The sequence below is a fragment of the Callionymus lyra genome, chromosome 5 (genome assembly GCF_982586985.1).
Source record: "Callionymus lyra chromosome 5, fCalLyr1.hap1.1, whole genome shotgun sequence".
Taxonomy (NCBI): Eukaryota; Metazoa; Chordata; class Actinopteri; order Syngnathiformes; family Callionymidae; genus Callionymus; species Callionymus lyra.
Genome location: NC_141822.1, coordinates 17,246,000 through 17,270,428, shown reverse-complemented (window position 1 = coordinate 17,270,428; position 24,429 = coordinate 17,246,000). Strand labels below are relative to the sequence as shown.

The 24,429-nt window shown below is 39.2% G+C and overlaps 3 protein-coding genes across 3 annotated transcripts; 1 reads left to right on the top strand and 2 right to left on the bottom strand.

The window, feature by feature from the left end:
* Positions 1-558: 558 nt before the first annotated feature.
* LOC148079593 (TBC1 domain family member 10A-like) lies at positions 559-6,772 on the bottom strand. The gene is made up of 9 exons (XM_087791214.1): positions 6,365-6,772; positions 5,469-5,568; positions 5,209-5,316; positions 4,518-4,624; positions 4,257-4,371; positions 4,115-4,180; positions 3,239-3,428; positions 2,259-2,413; positions 559-2,193 (listed from the first exon to the last, which is right to left on the bottom strand). The coding sequence occupies exons 1-9, from the start codon at positions 6,532-6,534 to the stop codon at positions 1,789-1,791; spliced, it is 1,416 nt and encodes a 471-aa protein (XP_087647340.1). The 5' UTR covers positions 6,535-6,772; the 3' UTR covers positions 559-1,788.
* An 809-nt stretch (positions 6,773-7,581) lies between these two features.
* LOC148079592 (protein phosphatase PTC7 homolog) lies at positions 7,582-14,608 on the bottom strand. The gene is made up of 6 exons (XM_087791213.1): positions 14,142-14,608; positions 12,732-12,911; positions 11,345-11,543; positions 10,776-10,899; positions 10,574-10,703; positions 7,582-9,581 (listed from the first exon to the last, which is right to left on the bottom strand). The coding sequence occupies exons 1-6, from the start codon at positions 14,341-14,343 to the stop codon at positions 9,523-9,525; spliced, it is 894 nt and encodes a 297-aa protein (XP_087647339.1). The 5' UTR covers positions 14,344-14,608; the 3' UTR covers positions 7,582-9,522.
* Positions 14,609-17,395: 2,787 nt separating this feature from the next.
* Positions 17,396-23,201, top strand: LOC148079591 (uncharacterized). Its single transcript, XM_087791212.1, has 2 exons — positions 17,396-17,484; positions 19,428-23,201. Exon 2 carries the CDS (start codon positions 19,432-19,434, stop codon positions 20,938-20,940), a length of 1,509 nt encoding a protein of 502 aa, XP_087647338.1. The 5' UTR covers positions 17,396-17,484; positions 19,428-19,431; the 3' UTR covers positions 20,941-23,201.
* The last annotated feature ends 1,228 nt before the right edge of the window (positions 23,202-24,429 follow it).

Below are 24,429 nucleotides of genomic sequence, written 5' to 3'. Positions count from 1 at the left end.
GGGGGGCGCCGAGTGATAACACAGGGAGTATTATTGGACTTTTCTCTTGGTCGCTCTGTGTGGCATTTTTCACCCTTTTCTTTGTTCAATGTTGAAACGTTATTTCTTTTTTGATTTGTGGTTCAGAAAACGTGGGAAAGAATCAGCTGTATTAAAGTGAAGTGACCACAAACAGGCATTAAAACGGTCAAAATTAAGATTTGTGGATTATTAAAGATAAACAATCTGGATTATAAATGCTTTAAAACGATTCCTACATAAATTATTGTACAACGATGAGTAATCTCATATACTGATTTCGAATATATTTTGCCACTTTCGTAAAATGATTTCCTGGAGGCAAAAAAAATGTTGGATTGTATTTTAAATGCATTTAAAGCACACTAAAATGTACTGCAGTAGTTTTGTTTTAAATAAGATAAACTGAAATAACTGTTATATTTCTTTAGTTAAACAGATTTCCATGTTTTACTTTTGTGTCAGAAAAGTCACATTACAGGTCACTAAAATATCCCTTTTAACATGATAATATAAAAACGTGTTGTCCATCAAAAGTCAACAGGATTCAGTAGTTTTATTTAAAAACAACTTTACAAAGATTTGACTCAATCATTAGACTCATAGTTCGACCTGAAGAGGCTCAGTGGCGCCATCTTGTGTGCAAACAACTAAATCAAATGCCAAACTGGATCCTTTACTGAAACATAAACATGATACAAACATAAAGAAGCATCACTATAGTGTTAAAAAAAACGAACAGAAAATGGGATTAATCTCATGTACAGTGACATTAATCACAAAAATAGTTTACAGAGATCGATTGGTGGATTGATTGATTGATCTTATTTTCCCTTCTATCTATAAATATTGAGCTAAATATGCACACTAACAAAAAGCTTTGCAAATTTCCCTTCAACATTCTGTCACTTCATTTCCAGTTCAAAGATTTCAACAAAAAAAAAAAAAAAACTTAGTGCCAAACCATTATGATCACTTTGTCACGTGTGTTGCAGCTCGAGGAGAAACTATTGGTCTAGTTCTCTAGAACTAGCAAAGACTTTCCATTTCTCCTTCAACAGACCGATTATTGTTCTTCCCTGTCCAACATCACATGTGACCAGGATCACATTTGACTCTCAAATATGTTCATATCACCTTTTTTTCACTCCTAAAATGCTGGACTTCAAAAGCAAAAAAGATTGAAGTAACAAATGGTCAAATCTGACCCTAATGTTATGAAGCATCTAAAAATATAATAATAAACTCTCCAAAAGGGTAAATATAAAATGTTCCTGAATACAAAAAATGATTGTGCTTTAGGATACAAATCATATAAATATAATCTTTGGCTTACTTCTTTTTTATGAACACACATGTCGATTTATAAATCAATAGCAGTTTCTATGGCTTTTAAATCCTTCATTGAAAATCATCTAGTTTGTCTCACGCAAGGAAATACTGTTCGTATTGGCAGGTGAGAGGCTTTTATAAAAAATAAAACAGTAGTTTGAAGTCTATTTGAAGTTAACATCTGATTCTTATATTATGTAAATTCTTAGTGTTAATCACCAGAAGTCTAAATGAATTTATATAAACATAATTAACTACAGAGGCTATTCTTGTTATTCTTCCTCATCACCTCCTGATTTTTTTAGATAAATGATTTGTCTTCCATTTTCAGTAGTTTGTTTCATACAAGTTTGTCTTTTCTCTCACACAACACTATTGCACTGGAGTTCAAAGTGACCTGGGAAGACTGTGGTGAGGGGGTGCGTGACACTTACCCTCCTACAGGTAGGTGTCATGCTCTGTACTGCTCAGACTTTCTTTAGATCCCTGAACTGAGGTGTTCTGGAGAAGAGGTGAGGGGTCGGTGGGAGGAGGGTGAAGACCATCTGTCTTCTGGGGCGGCTGGATGGTTTGTTTCTGGCGCTTCTCTCTGGCCTTTCTCCTGCTTTTGGACTCCTCGGGCGGGACGCCGCCGGTCACATGAGTGAGGTGCGACTCCACGATGATGGTAGGCAGCTCCCTCAGGTCCTGCCTGCTGTGAGGCTCGGCCGCGATCACCGCTTTGGCCCCGTGCATCCTGGCCGGAGACTTGCAGCGAAGCTCCCCGTGAGTCTCTTTCCAGCGTCGCAGCTGGGCCTGGTGTTCCTTCTCGATGTCCCGCTCGGACACCTTCAGCTCCGTCACCTGGTCCACAGAACTCAAGTGTGAGCGGCAACTTAAGAGACACAGGAGCTGCTGCTGCTGCTCACCTCGTGCACCAAGAAGCTCTCCTGCATGTACTGTGCTGGAATCGCTCGGAGGTGCTCCATTGTTTCATAGAGGCCTGGGAGGGACTTGACCTTCTCCTGAGATCCCAGCAGGCACTTCAGGAGAACCAGGCCCACTCTGAAGATGATCTTCACGCCTGAGAAGTACAACGGATCATCCATGTTCCATGAGTGGTTCATGATCACCTGTAGATTATCACAACTGAAACTACTCTTTGATTAAGAAACTTAAAAACTACTTTAAGGATGGACTAGAAATGTCTCTAAGCTCCATCTCAATTAACTTTCTTTTATTTGTCATGTTATAAAAATGGTTGCTTTAGCGTCATCGCCAATTACTTTCTTTCCATCGCTTGTGATTCTAAAAAATACAACTTGTTTTAGCATTTTTATTATTATGATTTAAAACTATATAATGCTGGATGATCATGTTAATATATAGGATGAATGGATAAGTGGCTCAGGGTGGTTTGATTTTTGTTGTGCCGTAAAAATATATTTAACAGACTTCTGTTTGAAATATCCGCTGCTTAAAGAGATTTTTCAACCATGGATAATGGTGTACTTTAAAAGAAGCATGCAGATAATACATTTCATGAATTATTGTACTTGAATTAACTGTTGAAAAGACCTTAATAAGAAAATATAATACAACAAACTACATCCAGATCACAGAGGCAGCAAACACATAAACGAGGCCCAGTCATTCCTCCGACCCAGACCTGCGCAAAGTACAGCCTTGGGGCCAAGAACGGCCCTTTGACTATATATGGAGCCCTTAAAACTGATCTGTAGACAGCTGACAATTTCAGTATATCATTAAAGGACCTGGAATCTGTTTTGAGAAGAATAGCAAGTAATTTTAAGACTCTTTCAAGGAGTCTATAAATATGTTTAAATTGATAGTTTGTACTTTATTCGTGCAGTTCTAACTCATCTGGAAACCACTGATATCCGTTTACCTTCACATAGAAACAGGTCCCAGACGCGCAGCACAGACGACCAGGGCAAGGTGCGGGAGAAAGCACACATGAACCACTCCGTCATGTACAAAATGGGCTCCAGCTTGTGCTGCTTGAGGTGACGGTGAGCAACGGGAGAAACGCGTTTCAAGAGAGCGTACAGGATCTCGCCATCCAACTGGATCGCCTCCTATAGCAAGTCCACAGAACACTCAGTTAAAGAACGAAAAGGGAAATGATTATACTTTATGGTATTAAGCTCTGACTGGTAATCATTTATCCTGCAGCTTCACAATAAGCTAGTCTGTCATGAGGTTCATTCACTTTAAAATAAATAAGTGAGTTCCTGTTTTTATTTTGTATTATTTAACAAGACAAAACTAACGGAATAAAACTATTTAGATTCAAACCCAACATTGATTTGTCTGTACACGTTGCAAAATATCTGAAACTCATCATCTTTTATGGACAACAAGATGGTAAAAGTGCTTCAAAAATAAAGACCTACTGTAAAAGTAACTGGAAAGTAACAGCTGCAGGATCAATATAAAAGCAGGAACCAAGAGACTTCTCGAGTCACGTGAAAGGAATTATTGTCAGTAAAGTTTAGACAGTATGGGAAGTGAAATCATGAACACAAAGGTGAAAAGATGAACTACTTCAACAGCACAAAGATAAAATCTTCCCCAAGAGAATTTACAAGATTAATAGTTCATTGAAAAACACTCATAATGTCATAACGTCCGTCGGCAGGTTTGTGATATAGATAATAACTGATAAGCCGACTATAAGGAATCTTTCAGCTTTTACCCCACGTGCTTAAGTTAATGTTTTCCAGCTTCTCTGACTTGTTATTGTTTTAGTTCTGACCCTTACCAGTCCACTGCTGTAGTATCCAGGCAGGTACTTCTCACAGATCTGGACGAGCACCCAAAAAGCATCCTGGAGAGAAAAATGAGAATCACACATTTGAAAAAAGTATTGAATCACATGACTTCAGTGTATGTTTGTGCTTTACCTCAGCGGGCATGTGCATGAGAAGTACAGCAGCGATCGGTGCCTGGGCTTGACAGTAGCCCTCCTCAGGTCGGTGGAGAGTGTAAGCCTTCAGGATACGGAACAAGTCTTGCTGCCTAAATACATTAAAAAATATACAACAGCTCAGAAAGCACAAATATTGAAGGCGAATACCACGTTCTAGGCTTCATTATAAGATATGACTCAACTATTATAATCTCACAAAACCGGTAAGAAAGTCAACAAAGTTAAGAGAACTTACCCATGACCTCCTCTTGCAGCAAACATTTCATGAAAAGGAAATTGTCTATGAAGGTCCCTCTCAATGATATCCACCCATTTTGGATCCCCTGGGTGGTCGACCAGTTCCTATAACACACAAAAGCAGGATTCCTTGTAGTTCCCCACATTTACAGAGAGTATGATGCAGAAGTAGACTTGAGTATAATCTATGATTTTTTTTATTGTTATCCGCAATAAAAAGTCGAAATATTAAGGAACTGTGCTGCTTATCACAAACATTAAAAGGAAACAAGGAAGAAGAAACATAATTACATTAGTCAGGGCTGGTATTTATAGTGGTTATATTCTAGGATTTGCATGTGAATAACATGAGATTCATGGTATTTAAAATAGTGTAATCAACTAGTCTGAAGGCAGGAAGAGGTACTTTCTGCTCTAGTAGTCTCTGTTAGTTAGCAACATACAATCTGAACTACTAAAAAAATATAATAATAATAATATAATTATCATTCAATTCATGTTGTGCTCTGATAAAAAAAAAACTTTTGTAATTAAAAAGGAGTTTGTTGACAGCCATAGTCAGAAGAGACCACCAGAGCTTTATTTTTTTTTAAACTAGGACACTGCAAATTATCTTTCCTGAGGCGAATTGAGCCCATTTGTCAAACTGATGATATTGACTAAAACACAGACACAGACAAACATCTGACCTGGAACTTGCCCCGGTTTTGCTCCCGTTTCACTTTGCCTCCGGTGAGGTACAGCCATGCTCGGCCACGCAAAGATGGAGGGATCCCCTTCTGACAGCGCTCTTTCACCTGATCATCCACACATTCATAAAACAGATGTTGAGCAATTACATTTAATATTTTCTTTTCACACACATTCTCATAACTTTGATAATAACAAATCAATACTATCAAATGTAAACGTTTCAGTGGGTGGTCCAAAGTATTAGAACAAGTTCCACCTTCTTGTGTTTTTTGGCCATCCACTTGTCCCAGCTGTTGAGCATCTCCAGCCATTTGGCCTCCCGATGTCTCAGCACTTCCGTGGGAACCTCTTCTGCTCTGTAGAGCAAAAGTGGTCAGATAATGAAAACTGCCGTCCATTGTACTTGCTTGGTCTAAAAACAGCAACAGGGCGTTTTTTGGCCCTTCATTATGACAGAAGGATCCCATCATCAGAAAAGGCTCATCATTTCCTCATTACCAAAGGAAGCGGAGCATCAGGCTGAACCGTGAAAGTCTTGTCATCCGTCGCCAAGAACAGAAAAACAGGAAGCGTTACAGGACCTTGTCCTAGTTTAGTTCCCTTCAGCTTTATAGAGAAAACATCTGTTTATATTTATTGCATAACTGCTCCAAAAAACACTGGAGCTTTTATATGTGTGTAGCTCAAAATTTGTGATTTTTATGTCACAGGAGAAGACGCATAACAAGTTTGTTTGAAATGTTTGTTATCATTCCTTGTGTTTATGATCATGGTTTTAAAAAAAAGGTTATCAGATGTACATTTAAAGGATAAAGAAAGGTATGCAGCAGCTATTTGAGAGGTAATATACACAGACACTTTTAATATTATATCTAAAGACAGTTAATTTAAGATCAGACTAAATGGAAACAGTCTGCTTTTGTAACTGGCTTCAACAGTGGGATAAAAGGTAAAGTTGATGTTTTCGGTAGTATTTTGTTTTTGTAACTTTTTTTTAAAGAAAACTATTGGAAAACAATGTCAGACAGTGATACCATAAACACATGTGTTTCGTTTGAATATATACAGTATATCTCACACTTAAGAGTTCATGGTCAACGTCTTCGTTTGGAAACGTTAAAAAAAGAATCCGATCCTCAAGAGAAAACTTACGAGACTTGCTGCTGAGCTCCACCAGTGAATCCATATTTATCCACCTGCGTCTCTCCGGCTGTTCCATTTCCGTTCACCTCGGGGTTGGAATCCACCGAACTTCCATTGCCTGTCATCTTCTCAGAGCTGCCCTGCAAGTCCAGTCCATTTCTCGACTCGGTTTTAGCCATTTAATCGACATTTATCGCCAGAGAAGCCGCCGGACTCTGTCACTTTCCCGGGCTAGCAAGGAACTAGCATTTAAGTTGCTATCGCTAACAACCTCCTTTTCTTCGTGGCTTCGGAAACATAATGAATGCCAAGCGAGGCTACAAATGAATTCCGATAGAATATTATTCCACTGCTAACATGATACACACAACGACTGTCAGCTGACTCGGATTATGTGCAGTCAGCAAGAATGTAGGTTAGCTAATGGCTATAAGGAAGAAGATAAACAAAACATCCGCGGCATCCTGTCACGCTCTGCTGCCACCTGCTGCTTGAGGATGGAAATGCAAGATAACTAAAACTTCCAATATTTTATAATATTACAAAATGTGAGTAATCTCACACGAACTATATTTTAAATTAAGAATATAATAATTAAAATAGACTTTACTGAGGACACGAAACAAGAACCAAACAGGATTTTTTTAATTTGGTGTCGATACATGTACAATAAAATAAGTGACCCCTGCATTAAAGCTGGAAAATACAAATTAATAACACTATTATATGAATGTTAAGAATAAATGAAATTAAAATAACTGTTTATTGTGTGTACTGGTTCCTTTAGTAATTCTAATGTATTATTTGAGACCCGTAACAGATGGTTTAGTGACTCAACTCTAATTTATTGAAAAATGTTATAATCAATCATGAAAAGTCAAAAGCTGTGGTATTATAGCTGGAGGTAGTCCTGGACAGAATAAGAAATGCAAGTGTAATTACCCAAGAAAATACATCTAACTAGATGCTGAACAGACAGTTACAGGTTTTTACAAAGCGACAGATTAGTACGAGTATCTCGCAACATTTTTTTTAATGCATTAAACAAACATTTTCCCTCCCAAGAACACCTTTTTATGCATACAAATATACGATTACATTTAATGAAAAATGCACCAAGCTGTTAGGGCCTGTCAACCATATACAAAAGTATATTTAATATACATTTTATGTATCATGTCTTTGGATGAGATTGCCAGCATTAATAATGAAACAAGGACACACAGTTATTATAAATACTAGATCTTTTATTTAAATATTGTACATATTTGAAAACATATATACATAAATTAGACCTGCTTTATTACACAGAAGACATAAATGTTTTTTCGTACACGCTGACAAACATCTCTGTTTTAAAACAGACAACCATTCCAGACAGGAGGCAGAAGCACCATTGAAAACTGCTTGACAGGAGAGGGAACAGTGACACACACATCGGACGCACACTGGACATCACGCACGACAAGCTTGCAATGACAGGAAGGCCTCTTGATTACAGGTCTGGCTATTAGTTAAGGCTGAAACCGTGCTCACCCTCGCTCTGCAAGTTGACAGCACCATTATTGTTCTCGCACACTCTCCTTCGGCATAAAGTCGCACCTCTTTCAAACAAACGCTCATTCAGAACCTCTACCCAAAACCGTTGTAGACACAGATGGAAAAAAATAATCGAAATTGCATTAACAAGTGGACGTATCATGCACAGCTTACAGGAACTACTCAAGAGAGCCACCTGCGTGTCAGAGACAAACGTTTGTGAAGTTCTTTGTGTTGTTGTATTTGCGCTGCCATGGCATGTGATCGTGTCTAGAATCCTGTGAAACTAGTTTGACCATGTCACAGACAATATTGGTCTCTCACAGCAGGGCCAACACCAGCCGGGCATGAACAAATAAATGGATTCCCTTCTTTGGTTCCAAGTTTGACAACAACAAAGTAAGAATATCACTAGCAGTGCTGTATGAAACATGTGACCATGCTGTTGATGTACACACGAAAACGATTTGGATGGATTGGATGAAAGGTGTTTAAACAAGTTTGCTGCCCGACATCTTTGATGTTCTAAATCCAGAACAGTGTTTACATGTGCTCTATACAATCATGGTGAAAGGTTCAAATTAAGCATGTACAGGCAGACATTAGAGGATTGAAGCAGCAGACAAATATAAAATAAAGAAAACGCAAACAAACTACTCACACACCCCCTGACTTGTGGCACGACAGCTTGATTTTTGTCAGCCATCACACAAACTTCACGCCGGCAAAGCGCACAAATCTCCCATTTGTAACTAGGTAACGTTAAAAATATAGATATTTCTCTGGCTTTAGATTCACACCTGACCTACCATTGCAGCTAAAGGCACCGTCAGACACGAGCGTGCGCTTTTGGGACACTGAAAAGACTCAACACCACACACACTCAAATACACATCGCACACCCAAACACACTCTAACTTGCTAGACGATCTCCGCCGAGCAGACTTGTTCATTTCGACCACGGAAGTGTAGGATCAACAGCCATCACTTCAAAGTAGACTTTTATATAAAAACTTATATTCATGGACACACGTGTACGCCTTTAAGAGTGGATGAAACCTTGCTTCAACGATGACAGCAAATGCAGCCTAGAGGCCAGGAAGTAGCTCAAAACGATAATGTATTTACAAGATGCGACCAAATCACAAGCACAGACCTCATGTGTGAACGCTCTGGTCAACATTCACATATTGGCTCAAATATTAAGTTAAAGTTCCTTTTTAACGCCCGTTCTCTTCTCACATAATCCCAAATAGAGGCGTTGGTAAATCTTTACCCATCCAACCTACTCAGTTTGTCCCTCATGCTCGTTGACCGAATCTTCCGCTACTTTCTCTCAGTGAAAACACCTCACTAGAGTTTTGGATCAGGATTATACGCGACAGTCCATTTTCAGATCCTTTATCCTGATTAACATGAACAACTCATAGCTGCCTGCTTCCCCTCACCGTCTCGAACATAAACCAAATGAGGAAGAACTCAAAATGTACATGGGAGAACTATGACCCACAGCGAGGAGTCCTCTTCGTGTAGAAGGACCTTTTCCCAGCAGCCCGCGGTGGATTAAAAATGGCTGCAACCGGGTCCGATTACAGTTGAAGTGATGACGGTCTTTCACAGGAACATGTTTAGTCTGTGTATTCAGCCACGATGGACAGCAGCACTGTGATGTCATCAGGCTTCCCACCTGAACAATAGAAAATAAATAATGTCATCATTTCGTAAAATAGTTATATGGATTCAAAATATCTGTGCAAGTTCTCATTCGTCCAGGTTGTGGTCAATTCAAGTACTTGACTCTAGTGTCTGTAAATTCAGACCACGAGTCTTGACGAAGTTGTAACTGATTACATTTGCTTTGATACCAGAATATGACCAAACATCTCGTTCTCAGTGATCGTCGGGATTTCATTGATCCTTTAGATGAGGACATAATGGGAATAAAAACAAAAAAAGGTCTACGTCTAATGATTACTGCCATCTAGCGGTCGGAAGTTTAATCGCAACACACAAAACAATTCCATGAATATCTGCATGCAAACATCAATATATATACGTCTGGCTTCTGTGTATACATTCTGGCTGGTTCTGTGGTTGAAGCTGGACTCACTGGTGACAGTTGCTGAGAGGAGATCACTGGACAAACTACTGTCCATCATGGATGATGACAGTCATCCTCTCAACACTGTCATCAGTGAGCAGAGAAGCAGATGGAGTGAACGAATGCTCCTTCCCAGGTGCAAAACAAATAGACTCAAGGACTCATTCATTCCTCGGGCTATTAAATTGTACAATTCTGAGTTCGGGGGCAGGAGTGGAGTGAAAGTACTATGACATTCTGTTCAATGTTTATCTTTGTATCCTTTGTCTTTGTTATTTACCTTTATCTTTAGACTTGGATTGTATCATCTTGTTCTTTCTCTTTATTCTTGTTCTTATTTTTATTTATTTTTTATGAAAAATTGCTGTATTTGCTGTGGCTAGTTGGAAAAAAATAATTTTCTACCTAACCTAACCTATATGTATAATCAATAATTCTTTATATCATTTTTTTTAAATAAAGGATCCATGACACAATTCGGTGAAGATTTAATCTATGAATTAAATGTAATAAAATAAAAAATAAAAAACCCTTTTCCAGTTAATGTAGATTACAAACAGTGTGACAAGTGTACTCACCTCTAACATTCAAGCCATTGTCACAAGCAAACTGTGCAAAAGGGGACATATAGTTTGGATCATATGCGAGGTTGTGCGCTTGCTTGGCAATACTCTGTGCCGTCTGCAGGACGCTGTCATAGTTCGTAGCCTGTAAATGAAAACAAATTATTTAATAAAGACCTAAATGTGGTTGTTAAAGTGTGAAGGTAAAAGGCGGCACCTTAAGTTTCTTGAGCTCCTGGAGGATCATGTAGTCTGGCATGTTGTCAAAGAGACCATCGGTTGCTGTCAGGATGATGTCACCCAGTTGCACGTCGAAAGAGGAGCTGTCAGCTGCTTCAGGGCTGCACGAGGGAAGAGCGTAAGATCGGTCACACGAGAAGCAGGAATTTTCCCTGCTGTGGTCAACACTTTCCGAATGGTTAGACGTCATTCAGACAAATCCAAAACAGGTCCAGGGTTGCTGCCTGGTGTCATTCTGAAGTCTCCCCTGGTCCATTAACCAAGGACCTTTAAACTTTTCCATCGTTAAAGCTTATTTTGGAGGACACTTTTATCCTTCTTAAAAATATCTCTGCAGACTAAGAATGTTTTTATGGCACGAGTAATAACCTTTAATAGAGACAAATTAATAAAGTTGATCTAATCTAATCCATCAGATAATAGCATGCATGTGTTCCTCCTAATCACATATTTGTTCCTTCCAACTAGTAAAAACATCACTTCAAACTGAGTCAAACCATGTTTTGTCAGACACTTGTTTAAGCAGGCATGAATGCTTCCCCTTACCTATCACTGAGAACAACGCCTTCTGCTCCGGGAGGTGCGATAGATAGCTGGAAGGGTGTGTTGAAATAGTGCTGCTGCTCGTCTGAGCGGTGGACCACTTCACCTTCCCGGACCACCAGGAAGCCAGAATCCCCGAGGTTGCATGCGTGCAGACGGTGACTACTTCGATCCAAGACCACAATGCAGGCGGTACTGCTTCCTAAAAAATATACACCACAAGTATTATTAAAGTAAAATTAAGCTTATATAAGGTTTTTACAGCAAAAAGAGCTCTGGGAGAGATGATATTTGCAGTCAACAGCTGTGCATGTAAAACAACAATGACTCAGTTGTGACATAAACTACTGATCTACATATTTTGATTTTACTTTAATCTATAACGCTCAACACTATTCTGTCCCATTCCTTACAGTTACAAGCCTTTCAAGTTAACAATATTTGCAAATGATGGAAAACATGCATTATTGATGTAAATGTTATTTAAGATAGGAGGTGTAAAGTGTTTAGAGTTCAGGTTCCATGTTGAGAACAACTCAACTGACAAGTATGCTTTAATGGTGACTGACTTTCTGCATGGAATTTGGAAGTGAAACCCAAAGTCTCAGAACGTGACTTTGGTCACAGGTTTAACACATACTTGTGTTTAAAAAAAAACCTCCAGGCAGTGTCACTTAAATTACATTCCTGACCTTTAGGGGTTGTGTTATGAAGCTAAATATTTACAATGCATGACAGAAAGGTCACTCACAGGCAAATAGCATTAAACCGTCATTCACTCTAGATGTTATGCAGACAAGTAATTTTAGATGGTCAGATATGTATTCCGAGTAGATCTACCCGTAAAGAACACATCAAATTTTTTGTTACACACAAATATATGTATGCGTGCATTGGAGCATAACATATTAATAAACAACCTACTTAGGATTTCCCAAAAAAATTAAAAAGATTTGAGAAACTCACTTCGGGTTTCAAAATAAGCTTCTTACTATACACCAACACTACTTACTATAGTTATAAAGACTTCCATGGACAATTGTAATTTGCTTTTGCGTCTGTATCCGTAAGAGTCAAGTAATAAAACTTTCCTATTCATTCTGTATATTGTTGACAGATTTTTTACCTGAACATATTTTATGGATACGGAAACTATTTAAATAAGTAATGATATTCATTTAACATGTGACTCATGGTTTTAAATACAATAAATAAACAACATCCCCCTTTGTCATAACAACAACATATTGAAATCACACCTCCAAGTAATATCCCCAGTTGAATAAATGCTGCAGCAAAGCTTGTACTTTAAGATGGCAGACATGACATTTTGATACATGTTTAAAGATGAGAGGCAGAGTGTGTGTGTGTGTGAGTGTCTTCCAATCACCTAAAAGTGGAACTTTGTTTTGTAAAAGTTCATAGTAGCCTGATGTCAGGATCCCCACTGGGTTACTAGGAGTGAAGCGTCCTTCCTTTACCAGGCGTTCACATGTTCTCATCAATGTTGCAGAGAACTGTGAGGGGTCCACGCCATAGTCACGCCAACCACCGACGCCATCTGCCACACCTGAGATCAACAAACAAAATCAGACATGTTGTTCAAATAAAAACACCTTCTAGGCAAGTGTTTTCAGTTCCCCTTGTTGTGGTTAACCATTTCAGTTTACATTATATATATATATATATATATATATATATATATATATATATATATATATATATATTACACTTACTTGCATTTTAAACAACTTTGGGTTATATATATATATATATATATACATAGAGCACTTTTCCAGACCAGGGTCACAAGGCGCTTTAACAATCAAAACAATACTCAATAAAATATATACGTAAAAGATCACAATAACACTGAGAAAAACACAGGAGTTACAGAAAATCAAAGAAAAGTCTGCACAAATAAAAATATCTTAAGAAGTAGTATCTTTAGTTGTATTCCTTATGAATGATATATACTTAATATAGTCTTGGAGATATTATTATGAAAACAAATCAATATTTTTAATTTATTACGGCAATTCCAAATATGGAACACGTTAAAAAATATATCAATGTTATTCTTTACTATTATTATTATTTTTAATCGACTTATAAACTTTAAATGCCCGGTGAGTTCGAGGGGTTCACTCCTTTGTGTACCTCACGTTTATACACACCCGACGTTACACGTGCGAGGGGCTTGTTGTGTTTACGCCACAAACGAAACCCCTAAAACGTGTGTGCGGGGGTACCCCCCTCCTTTTAACCCACCACGCATGTTCACATCATAAAACGAACAAACGAATACGTGTTTCTCCTTTTTTCGCTCGAATCCAGAATTATTCGAAGACAAAGCAATTACGTTGAAGCTAAAGCTAGTTAGCATTAGCATCATGGCTGCCTCCATGCTCAACCATTCTGACCTTTGTAAGACATTGCAGTTGTCGCTCAAAAATACATCAAATCGAACGATCGCAGAGTAAATACACACTTAAACATTCTCACAGTGGTAGAAAGTCGTGTAGATTTCGTTAAAGTGGTGTTTTCCCGTAAATAGGTGAAAGGTCACGCTGTGTTTTTTGTTCGCGTTGGAAATAAAACAGAGAAACAAACACGTGCTCGAGACGAAGATGCTTCAAACACAACATGTCACACTCGAGTGTGTTTTAAACGTGTTTTTCTGCGAGTATCGTTGAGGGAATATAGTGCTGAGGTGACGCGGGAGGTCAGCGCGGGTTCAGGGGAGTGAAGGTCACGACCACCATTACAAGCATTTTCATTGCAACATCTAAATATTTACCCAAGACGTCCGCGTTCTTGTGCTTGGCGATGAAGCAGGCGTCGTCCCCGTAACACATGCCCTTCTTCAGGATCCCTTTGCGAAAGTCTTTGCCGAAGCCATAACTGGCGCTGACCAGGCTGTAATCCCGACCGTCCGTCTGCGAGAGTCCACCCAGGACAGCCCTGGCTACCAGTCGGCCATAAGAAAGTACAGATAACATTCCCGGACTGGAGGCAGGAGAGTCTGGTTCTTGTCCCCCCTTGAGTCTCCCCTTTTTAATGTCGCTCTTTTCCGCCCATACGACAAAAAAAAAGAAGAAAATTCCTCCACAAAGTCGTTTCTGCCTTTGATTAAAATAAAAAACTCCACCATCCGCCAGTGAGTCTTTAAGTGAGACGGTGTGTGGAGGAGGTTGTTGTTCCGCCGCTGGGTTCTCTGGTCGCCGACATCTTGGCTGCGAGTGCCGACACAGAGCTGCGCGAGTACATACGGGGCTCTGGCAGGTTTACATCCCTGACGTCACGGATAGAGTGAGCGAGCCCCGTACGTACGACGAAAAGTACGCATGCGTCGTCAGCGGGCGTTTGCTTCGTCGTCCCGAGCGCAGATAGGTGGGTGGAGAAGACACGTCGTGAAACACATTAGACGTATATACAGTACATAGACTCCGCTTCGACTGTAGACGGGTGTGTATAAAGCGCCGCCATCTTGGTACAGTGTCATCATAGGCAGCGGCGCGTTAAAGGACACCTAATGTGCTGATTTAAGTGTCCCTTGAATGGTTCTAGGACCTCTATTGTAAGTAAGTAAGTAAGTCATTTTTATTTGAATAGCGCTTTTCCAGACCAGGGTCACAAAGCACTTAAACAATCAAAAAAATGTTCAATAAAGTATATATACTTTAAAGGTCAAGATAAAACTGAGAACAACACAGGAGTTCCAGAAAATCAAGGAAAAGCCTGAACAAATAAAAATGTCTTAAGATGTTTCTTGAAAGAGAATTTCTCACCCCTGGTCCTGAACCGTGTGTTTACTTCTTTTTTCACAAAACTCTAATTTAATAAAGATATTTATATTAGAAAATACGCTTAAGCCCCGCCCACTTAAAATGCGCTGTTTTAGCTGACAAGAAGTCTCGTCAAAGCAACCTCGCCCACTCTGCTCTGATTGGTCACAAAAACACGCGTTTCAAACTCGCCCCTGAAACTCCTGTTTTGTACATTACAAACTGAATAATAAAAATAAGGTTTGCTGCTTAATGTACACATTACAAAAGCAACTTAAGGCAGAAGTAACTCTCACCATGTTTACATACAGTAAATATTAATTTTGTTTCACAATTAATATGTAGATACTTAAGCGATTTAGGGCTTCTAGGGGAGGACACCTCCACCAGAGTGACGTCAGAATGTTTGGTCCGTTCAAATCATCATACAAGTAGCTATGATACAGGGTGCTTGGATAATAATAATAAAAATAATAATAATAATAATAATAATAATAATAATAATAATAATAATAATAATAATGTTGAGAGAATAAGTGAAGTTCTCGATGCCTGGACAGAGTGAAAAACAACAAAAAACTTGTTACTCGCGAGGGGAGACACTCAGACCGTAGAGACGCTCAAACAATCTCAGTGAATACCAACGATCTGTGTCTCCCTCACGCTTTTTATTTAGTTTCACAGCTACATCAGCCACAACCAGGCTGGAACAGGTTTACAGATACAAGAACGTTGATTAGAGAGGGCACACACGCTGGCGGGGGTTGACCTTCGGTTGGCAGGAGCAAGACAAGAACCATCTACGGTTTGTGGGTTAAACGTCATGGTATGTGGTTTCATCAGCCATGATGCACAAGTTTTATCAGTAATGATGTACAAGTTTTATCAGTCACGGGGCACCGATTTGTGAGGGACAAACATTCTGATCACTTAAATTCTTATAACAAATAATAATAAATATTCCTTCATTATACAACTATGGCTAGACCTTGGATAGTTCCTGGCCATAAAAGCTGTCGTTTGAAATAAATGTTCTGAAAAACAAGCCACCACAAAGTTGTTGACAAATAAGAACTGCTGTAATAAGAGGAATATACTCAAATGCAATAGAACTTCAAGCAATAAAGACCTGATTGTTTTCTGTGTTATTTTCGTTTTATTTATGTCTGTCTGTCTATCTAGCAAACAAACCCTGTTAAAATAGCTTGACACATGAGCGATTAATGATAAACACATCATTCCTCTATAGATGTAATGTACTGTAGGAGCCACTGTACCAAGATGGCCGCCCTGTTTACACACCGCTCTAGTGGGCGGCAGCAGTCGACGCGGCGTCTATGTATATATGTCTATGGTTATACATCAGTCTAGGATTACATTTAAATCTGTAGGAGACTCTTCTTGCTGTGTCTAAACAATGATATAATATAACGAGAATGACCAAACTTTCTCGTTATGACTCCTAAATAAAACCCACAGATATTTAAACCCATTTTATGAAAGTCATATTACATTCTCCAAAGCGACAGAAAAGAAAATAATTCACAATTTTGCTGAAATAAACTTATAAATAAACGTATAAATAAAGAATATTAATGCCCACCGACTGTGTTGTTCTCTATTGTGGGTTCTTAATAATAACACTTGCTTTGAAGGAAGTTACTTTATCAGGAGTATTAAGCAGCAGATTTAACACATCTTAGGCTTTTTATAGGATTACTATTGTTTTTTTTAAATGTTTTCATTTTCATACTCATTTCATTTTTTCCCCATTTAATTTCCATTACATTCCTTTTGCATTTGGTCTCCAAAACCTTTTCAATTTTAGAAATGTTATACTTTCCAAACCCAATACATTTATTTATCTTTATATTAAGATTTAATTTACTTATTTCAGTGTCCCGAGTTCTTTTTGGTTTCTCTTGGCAAATAAACTACGTTTTATCTTTCCAGAAATATAATAAATCTCAACAATTAATAATGAGAAACTGACTAATATTTTTACCAATTTGTGTTTCCATAATGTCATATACATAACCATCAAATTATTTCAGTATTTAAAATGATTTAGATTTCTTGATTAAATTTATTATGGTATTCAGAGACATGGGTCAATTTTCTTTACAAAATGACTTGCTAGAAGAGGGAATTCGATAAACGTGACCAGGGCGGTCGCACAAACAAAAAGATGATTCGATTAAGAATGGTGACGTCACGCGTCCTGTGTTTGAGGGAGGCGCAGTGTTACAAAACGAGCGCACCCCAGCGAGCCCGGGCCCAGTCTATAACGGGGCGAGGACAAGACGGACAATTGGAAAATAACAACGACACATAGACTTAAACCGCCGATCTAAGGTAAGACCGGAGTTTATCTACCTAAACATTTCCATTATAGTTAGTGTAGTTGAAAAGAAACATCAACGATCTATACATCGGAGCGTTTTTATCGCTTCACATGGACGAAGAACAGGTGGACGGTCAGCGACGTAACAGTGTTTTTGTCTGAACTAAAAACGCGTATTTTATCTCAATAAATAACGGATTAAACGAGGAATGTGTTATTCTATTGATTCTATGATATATGATGGGCTGGGTGAAAGATGCCCTCGCGCAAGATGGTCTCGAGTTGAAGGGCTGTAAATTAAATTAAATATATTTACCGAAGGATCTTCTTATAAAAAAATAAACAAATATATAGATATATAATATCTCTATAGATTTCTCAAAGGGAGGTACATTTCACCTCACCTTAAAGGAGCTAGAATTCTTTATTATCTGGTTTGTTATTTGGTTCAATATTTAATTGTTATGTTTTTCCCTTTACAAGAAAAAAAACTCGACTTATGTTTCACTGTCTATTAAGCTTTAAAATCAATGCTATCACTACCAAAAGGCAAATAAAATATTCATATTGTTTAGTTACTTTTCTGCTTGAGGCCATGGTTCCTGCAAAGGTTTGTGTGATGTCTGTGATGTCAAGACAATGTCCATGTTATGTTTTTAAACAGTAAATTAAACTTATTTATTATAATTCAAATAATAAGTGGACCAAGAGCATTTTGAATAAGTTCACTAGGTTCTAAATGTTAAAGCAGCTCTGGGTAGTTTTGGGTACCTTAATAGTTTTGTACCAAAATAACTTGTGATGACACATCAGCGTGATTTTTATTTACATTGTAGTTCTTGGGGATGGTGTGAACATGCTACATATGGCGCTGGTTGTGGTGGGGGTGTTATTTACAAAGCCGTCATAACGCATATCATATTTCATTATCAACAATCTGATTCATTACCTCAAAGATATCCATCCTTCATTAAACCAATGGAAGTCTGGAAATAAAAAATTCGTCCAACTGCTGAAACATGGCAACTTTTGCGAGGTTTAGCGAGTGCTCATGGGAAATGTATGAAGTCAGAACGGGTGCATAAGTCCCACATACCCGTGACATGTACTCTTATAATTCAGTTGCATTGATGTAACGACATATTCATACTCCTAATCCAGAAGGTACACATGCGTAATTGAAGACTTTTAGTCGTAGAAAAACAATAAAAAAAATGTTGGCTATATTTTCCAAGTGTACGAGTACAAGTTACTAAACACGACCTCTTGAATCTGCACGTGTGAGTCACAAATATTTTTGTACCACAGTCGCTGCTAAAATGGGTGCATATGTTCCACACACTCGTAGAATGTGATCTGTAGCCGTACTTCAAACATGCATACACATAACTATTTATTTGTACCCATAAAACAAGGCACACATGTGTAATTGAGGTCTTGTAGTCGTAGAATACTTAAAAAAATTACAGCTTTATTTTTTTAAGTTTACGTACGCTTGTTCTCAATCACAGCGAGAAGAAAAGACAACTGAGCATGTGCACAGTTTTGCAAATCTTCGATCGCCACTCTTACTTCTTCTTTCACCACTCCTACTTCTTCTTTCACCACTCCTACTTCTTCTTCCACCACTCCTACTTCTTCTTTCACCACTCTTACTTCTTCTTTCACCACTCCTACTTCTTCTTTCACCACTCAAGTCCTAAATTACACTTGTGTGCCTTGTGTTTTATGCGTAAAAATATGTAGTTATGTGTATGCAGATTTGAAGTATGGCTACAGATCACATGTTACGGGTAAGTGGGACTTATGCACCTGTTCTGACTTCATACACTGGCGTCGCCCGACTAAAAATCGCACAGAGCTGCTTTAAGGACAATGTCAAAATCACAGAAAAGTGAATGTACACAATCAGCTCTTGAATTAACATTGTTTACCATGTAACTTTTTTTTCTAGGACAATGATGGGGCGGTTTTGTATGGCAGCGATTGCCACCCTTCTTCTCCTGTCCCTCCTGAACATTGAAATCTCCCTGGCTAAAAGGAGTGGTGGGAGCAACACTCGGAGAACATCCAACACCGGCAGCAGGGGTGGAACCCAGTCCAAACCATCCAGCTCCAGTCCAGGGGGCTCCTCCAATCGAAAGCCCAACCCGTACCCTGCAGGTGGAAGTTACCCACATCCAGGAACGGGTAACACAAACCCTGGTGGATACCCTCGACAGAATCCAGGGAGTAACCCAGGTAGTTACCCAGGAAAGGTAAATAACCCAAATCAATATCCTGGTCGAGCCCAACCTGGTAGTCCAAACCAGAACCCTGCTGGAGGCTACCCTGCTGGAGGCAACCCTGCAGGAGGCTACCCTGCCGGAGGAAACCCTGCAGGAGGCTACCCTGCCGGAGGAAACCCTGCAGGAGGCTACCCTGCAAGAGGAAACCCTGCAGGAGGGTACCCTGCCGGAGGAAACCCTGCAGGAGGCTACCCTGCCGGAGGAAACCCTGCAGGAGGCTACCCTGCAAGAGGCTACCCTGCAGGAGGAAACCCTGCAGGAGGCTACCCTGCTGGAGGATACCCTGCAGGAGGAAACCCTGCAGGAGGCTACCCTGCCGGAGGCAATCCATACCCTGGGAGAGGGAATTATCCAAATCAGTATCCTGCTGGAGGATACCCGGCTGGAGGTGGGTATCCAGTCAGAGGTGGTAATACAGGTCAAGGATGGGGCTCACCTGGTGGATACCCTGCAGGCAATCCTGGTGGCTATCCCGGTGGATATCCCGGTGGAGGATATGGGGGTTATCCCAATTGGAACCCTAATAACAAGATTCTCAGTCCCCGTTTTGGTGGTGGAGGCACTGGAGGCTATGGACATGGGGGTTATGGAAGGGGAGGGTCCCCCTTTGCCCAGTCAGTACAGAATATGGGTTACCAGCCAAAGTCCACAGGTTTCGCCAAGAAAGCCTTAATGGCAGCAGGTGTCGGTGCCGTCGCTGGAATGGCGGTTGGTTATGGCCTCGGGCGTTTCCCAAGACCGCATTTCAGTTTCCGAAACCCAGAGGAAGAGCACTACTATAACAACTACATGTACCGTCGCTACGGCTCCAAATCCACTGATGAGAAAGATTACGGTCGAGACTACGCTTACCAGCCTCCACCCCGCTCCGAGCCTTATGACAAATACATGGACCGCTGCATGAACAGGACGGATCTTCTCAAAGATCAGGACAAGCAGAAGGATGACGACACTGTGAGCATCGAGGAGGTCGGATACCCCCAACTCATTGAGCAACTGAAAGCCCGAAAGTGTGTGGAGCTATACATGGTGTACTCGGAGAGCTTTCTAAAGCAGCGCAGTGCCCAGCAACAGTCACACCCAGCCACACCCTCGCGAAGCACCCCGCTAAGCTTTGGTGGAGTCCAGTTTTTCAGCACCGTACTTATGCTCCTTTCCAGCACGCTTCTGCTCCAGTAATGTCCTCAGGCTCTCGAGGAACCTCTCCTGCTTCAGTGCATGTCTTCATACATTAACACAGTTTAAAACACCTCAATGGTTAACATCCAAGTGTGAAAACTCAGCAGAACTCTGGTCCTATTTAGTCAATGTGTAATTTCTCTACCTTTGATAACAGATTAACAGCTGACGTATACTCATGAATACATTTCTTTGAGGCATAGGTAGGCTCAAAACATCAAGCTAAAACATTATTTGCACTTTTTATTATTAATGTAACTCCGCACATACATCTCCTTCATTATTTGCACTTTGTTTTAAACATGATTCTGCACTGAAACCTTTTATTTGTGTTCAAAACTGGATGTCACAATGTGGCTGCATAGAAGGAAGTTCAGGTATTTGGTGATGTTTTGAGCTGTTCTGTAAATGCTGTTTTTCGCTAGGCAGTTTTCTTATATTGGGGGGTTTAGATCTTCTGAGTCACTCCGTGTTTGGTTTGGATTCTATGGGAAAAAATGGAAAAGCGCAGATTGAGAAGGCATTCCAGAAGTAATTACACCTTCACTTGGGCATGGTTCTTTCTGTCTCATGAAGAGCTTGTGTAGAAGTTATTGAAGAAACTGTTTGCCCTCAACCGAAGTGAACGTAAACACACATTTAATACGATTCTGAGAATTTTGGTGACTGATTTAGCTGTGACTTGTATTTCCTGGTCTCTCTGGCTAAAGCTCTTGGAATAATTATTTAAACCCGATTACCCAATTTCCCCGAAGTAGATGGATTAATGAAGTCTAACTTATCTAGTAAAATCCAATTGAAAGATATTGGGAGTCCAGGCCAACACAAACAAATACATTTTCTGTAGATTCATTTAAAAAAAGACACCAAAAGAAGTGGATTAAGAGGGTTTTTTTCTGAATAGGAAAGGGGATGGAGTGTCTTGTCCAGACTGGAGGGGTTCAAGTATTTCGGAATCCTGCTCACGAGTGATGGAAAGATGGAACTTGGGATTTTAACATTAAAGAAAGGGAGAAAAGGCCAATGCAGTCTTTTATCTTTGTGCTATAATCTACAACTTTTATCTATGGTCCACAACCTTTTTCCAAAATGAAGCTTTTTCCTAGGGGTGTCTGGACTCTTCCTTTATGGGCATTCACACTAATCCGGATTGGGCAACCCCTGTTGCGCTGTTAAAAACAGTTGTTTCCAGTTAACAAAACAACACATTCGGCATCTAAAACTGAGGTGAATCTTGTGGGAGGTCGGCCTCAAGTTAGTTAGGAAGTCAAAATGGCAGATCAGAGGGCAACACTGCAGCCCCTCAGAACTTTCAAAGGTGCCCCTTAGCTCGCAGTATATCGCTTTAAATATCAGGAGTAACTCAAAGTAGAACTGCTGCTCCTTTGCCACCTTTGGGGTTCGTTCTTGGCTTTTGGACCTCAGGCCAGACCTAGGACATGTTGTAGAGACTATGTCTCTTGTTTAGTCTGGAAACACATTTGTAATTCCCTATAGGATGTTTCAGGGCCACTTTGCCTTCGAGACTAAGGCAGTGGAAGATGGATGGATGGAAAATGTGTTGATAAACGGATGCCTAGATTATCAGGTTTGAGAAACTGAATTGTAACTGGAACACCGGATGTGGTATGTAAATGGATTGTGTTTAATTTGAAATGGATCAGTGGCGTTAATGTGCTGGAAGTACACTGTGGGGATAATGTGTCCGGAACAGTCGTCACACTGAAACTAAAGTAAGCAAAAACGACTATAATTAGCCGTAAAAGAACACCTTTTATACCAAACTGTTAAGGATAGCCAGACTCGTGCTAACGTTCTGCCAAACAACTCACTTAGGATTCTCAGATAACAGGCTTTGTAAACAAAAGTTTTTGGCAGTTTTCTTTTCCGTGTATATGCTTCTGCCTCAGCCTTTCGTGATCTATCATTTTGTTTATGGTTTTGTGCACATGTTGTGATTTGTATCTTCTGTTCAGTTGAGTAACATTATATTCAGTTATTTAAATACTATACAGTGCAAATATTTACCATCTCATGGAGTACATTTCGTCTCTTTTTTTGTCATGTAGAAGTTTTTAGTAGTAAACAGGGTCACAATCATTGATTGTTGTTTGTGAAATGTCAAAGTAAGTGCACTTATCTTCTTCTATTGATTGTGTCATTGTTCAAGAAGCTCCTTGTTGGTTCTCCCTGCATGTGACAACTAACATACTGTAATACCATTTGTTTCCGTGCTATTAATAAACTCTCATAAAACCTTTCTTCTGTGTTTTTTTTTTTTAAATCCTGATTATACTAACTGTAATAAAATCCAGTGCAATATCCATCCATCCATCCATAAATCCATTCATCCATCCATCTGTCATTGCTACTAAGTGACTTTGAGCCATTTCTACAAACCCAGGAAAATGTTCTTTCTTTTCAGATAACTTCCATTCCATTGTAGTGTTTCTTTTCTTCGTTTTGAAGCTATCAAAAATGTAAAAATGGCTTTTTATAAATATATATATACTGTATATATATTAGGATAATATATATTATATGTTTGGAAGGATCAAAACGGACAATGACACTGAAATTACATGGTAATGAATATTATATAAAAGTGGATGCTATACTATGATAATATAGTAAAATAAATGCATGTTAATAAAGCACATTTAGAATCACATAGTGCTGAATTTAAACTAATAAAGTTAAACGTGACACACAAAAGTAAATCAAATCACACAACGAGAGAAAAACTAGAATTAAAAACAAATCATAGCAGCCGTCATCATATCAAAGCCTCTTTGTAAAAGCATAAAATAGCTTGAAACTAATTCATTTTTTGTTCAGACAGAATGAAATACTTAGCTTAGCTAACAATGCTAACTATGGTTCTGAGGTTAAATACACACCTAGTAAGACTTTTTTGAATTTTTATTTTTAATCATGAATTTATTATAATTGGTCAGATTATAATCTGAATTTTTAAATATCAAATTTTATAACAAAGTTGTAGTAATGATAATTGTTATATTAATAGTTAGGAGCATTTTTGAAGCATTAAAACATCGAATGTGTTGAAATAAATGTATGCAAGAGTCTTGTTTTTTGTATTTAATCCTACAACAATCCTACTCACAATAAATAAAATGGGTTATACGTGATGTGGTTATATAAATATATATATCAGGAGGTCATATGTGTTTTACATAATTTGATTTTAATGGATCCAGCTGCTCATCAGTTAAAATGAGTAAAACTTCAAGTGTTGAAGGAACCTTCTCTTTGTCTGCATCTTTTATTTGGTTTCCACTTTCACACAGAGAAACTTTCAGTGATTCCTTGACTAAACGTTCCTCATCCAGACGAGGCTGAGGAAGGGAAGGATGCTGGACAAGACGCCGCTGAAGACGGCGGGGTCGGCGGCGCTGAAGATGGATCTCCAGCGAGACCGGTTGTGCGACCCTTGATGTTCGTCGTAATACGGCGGAGGTTGTTTCT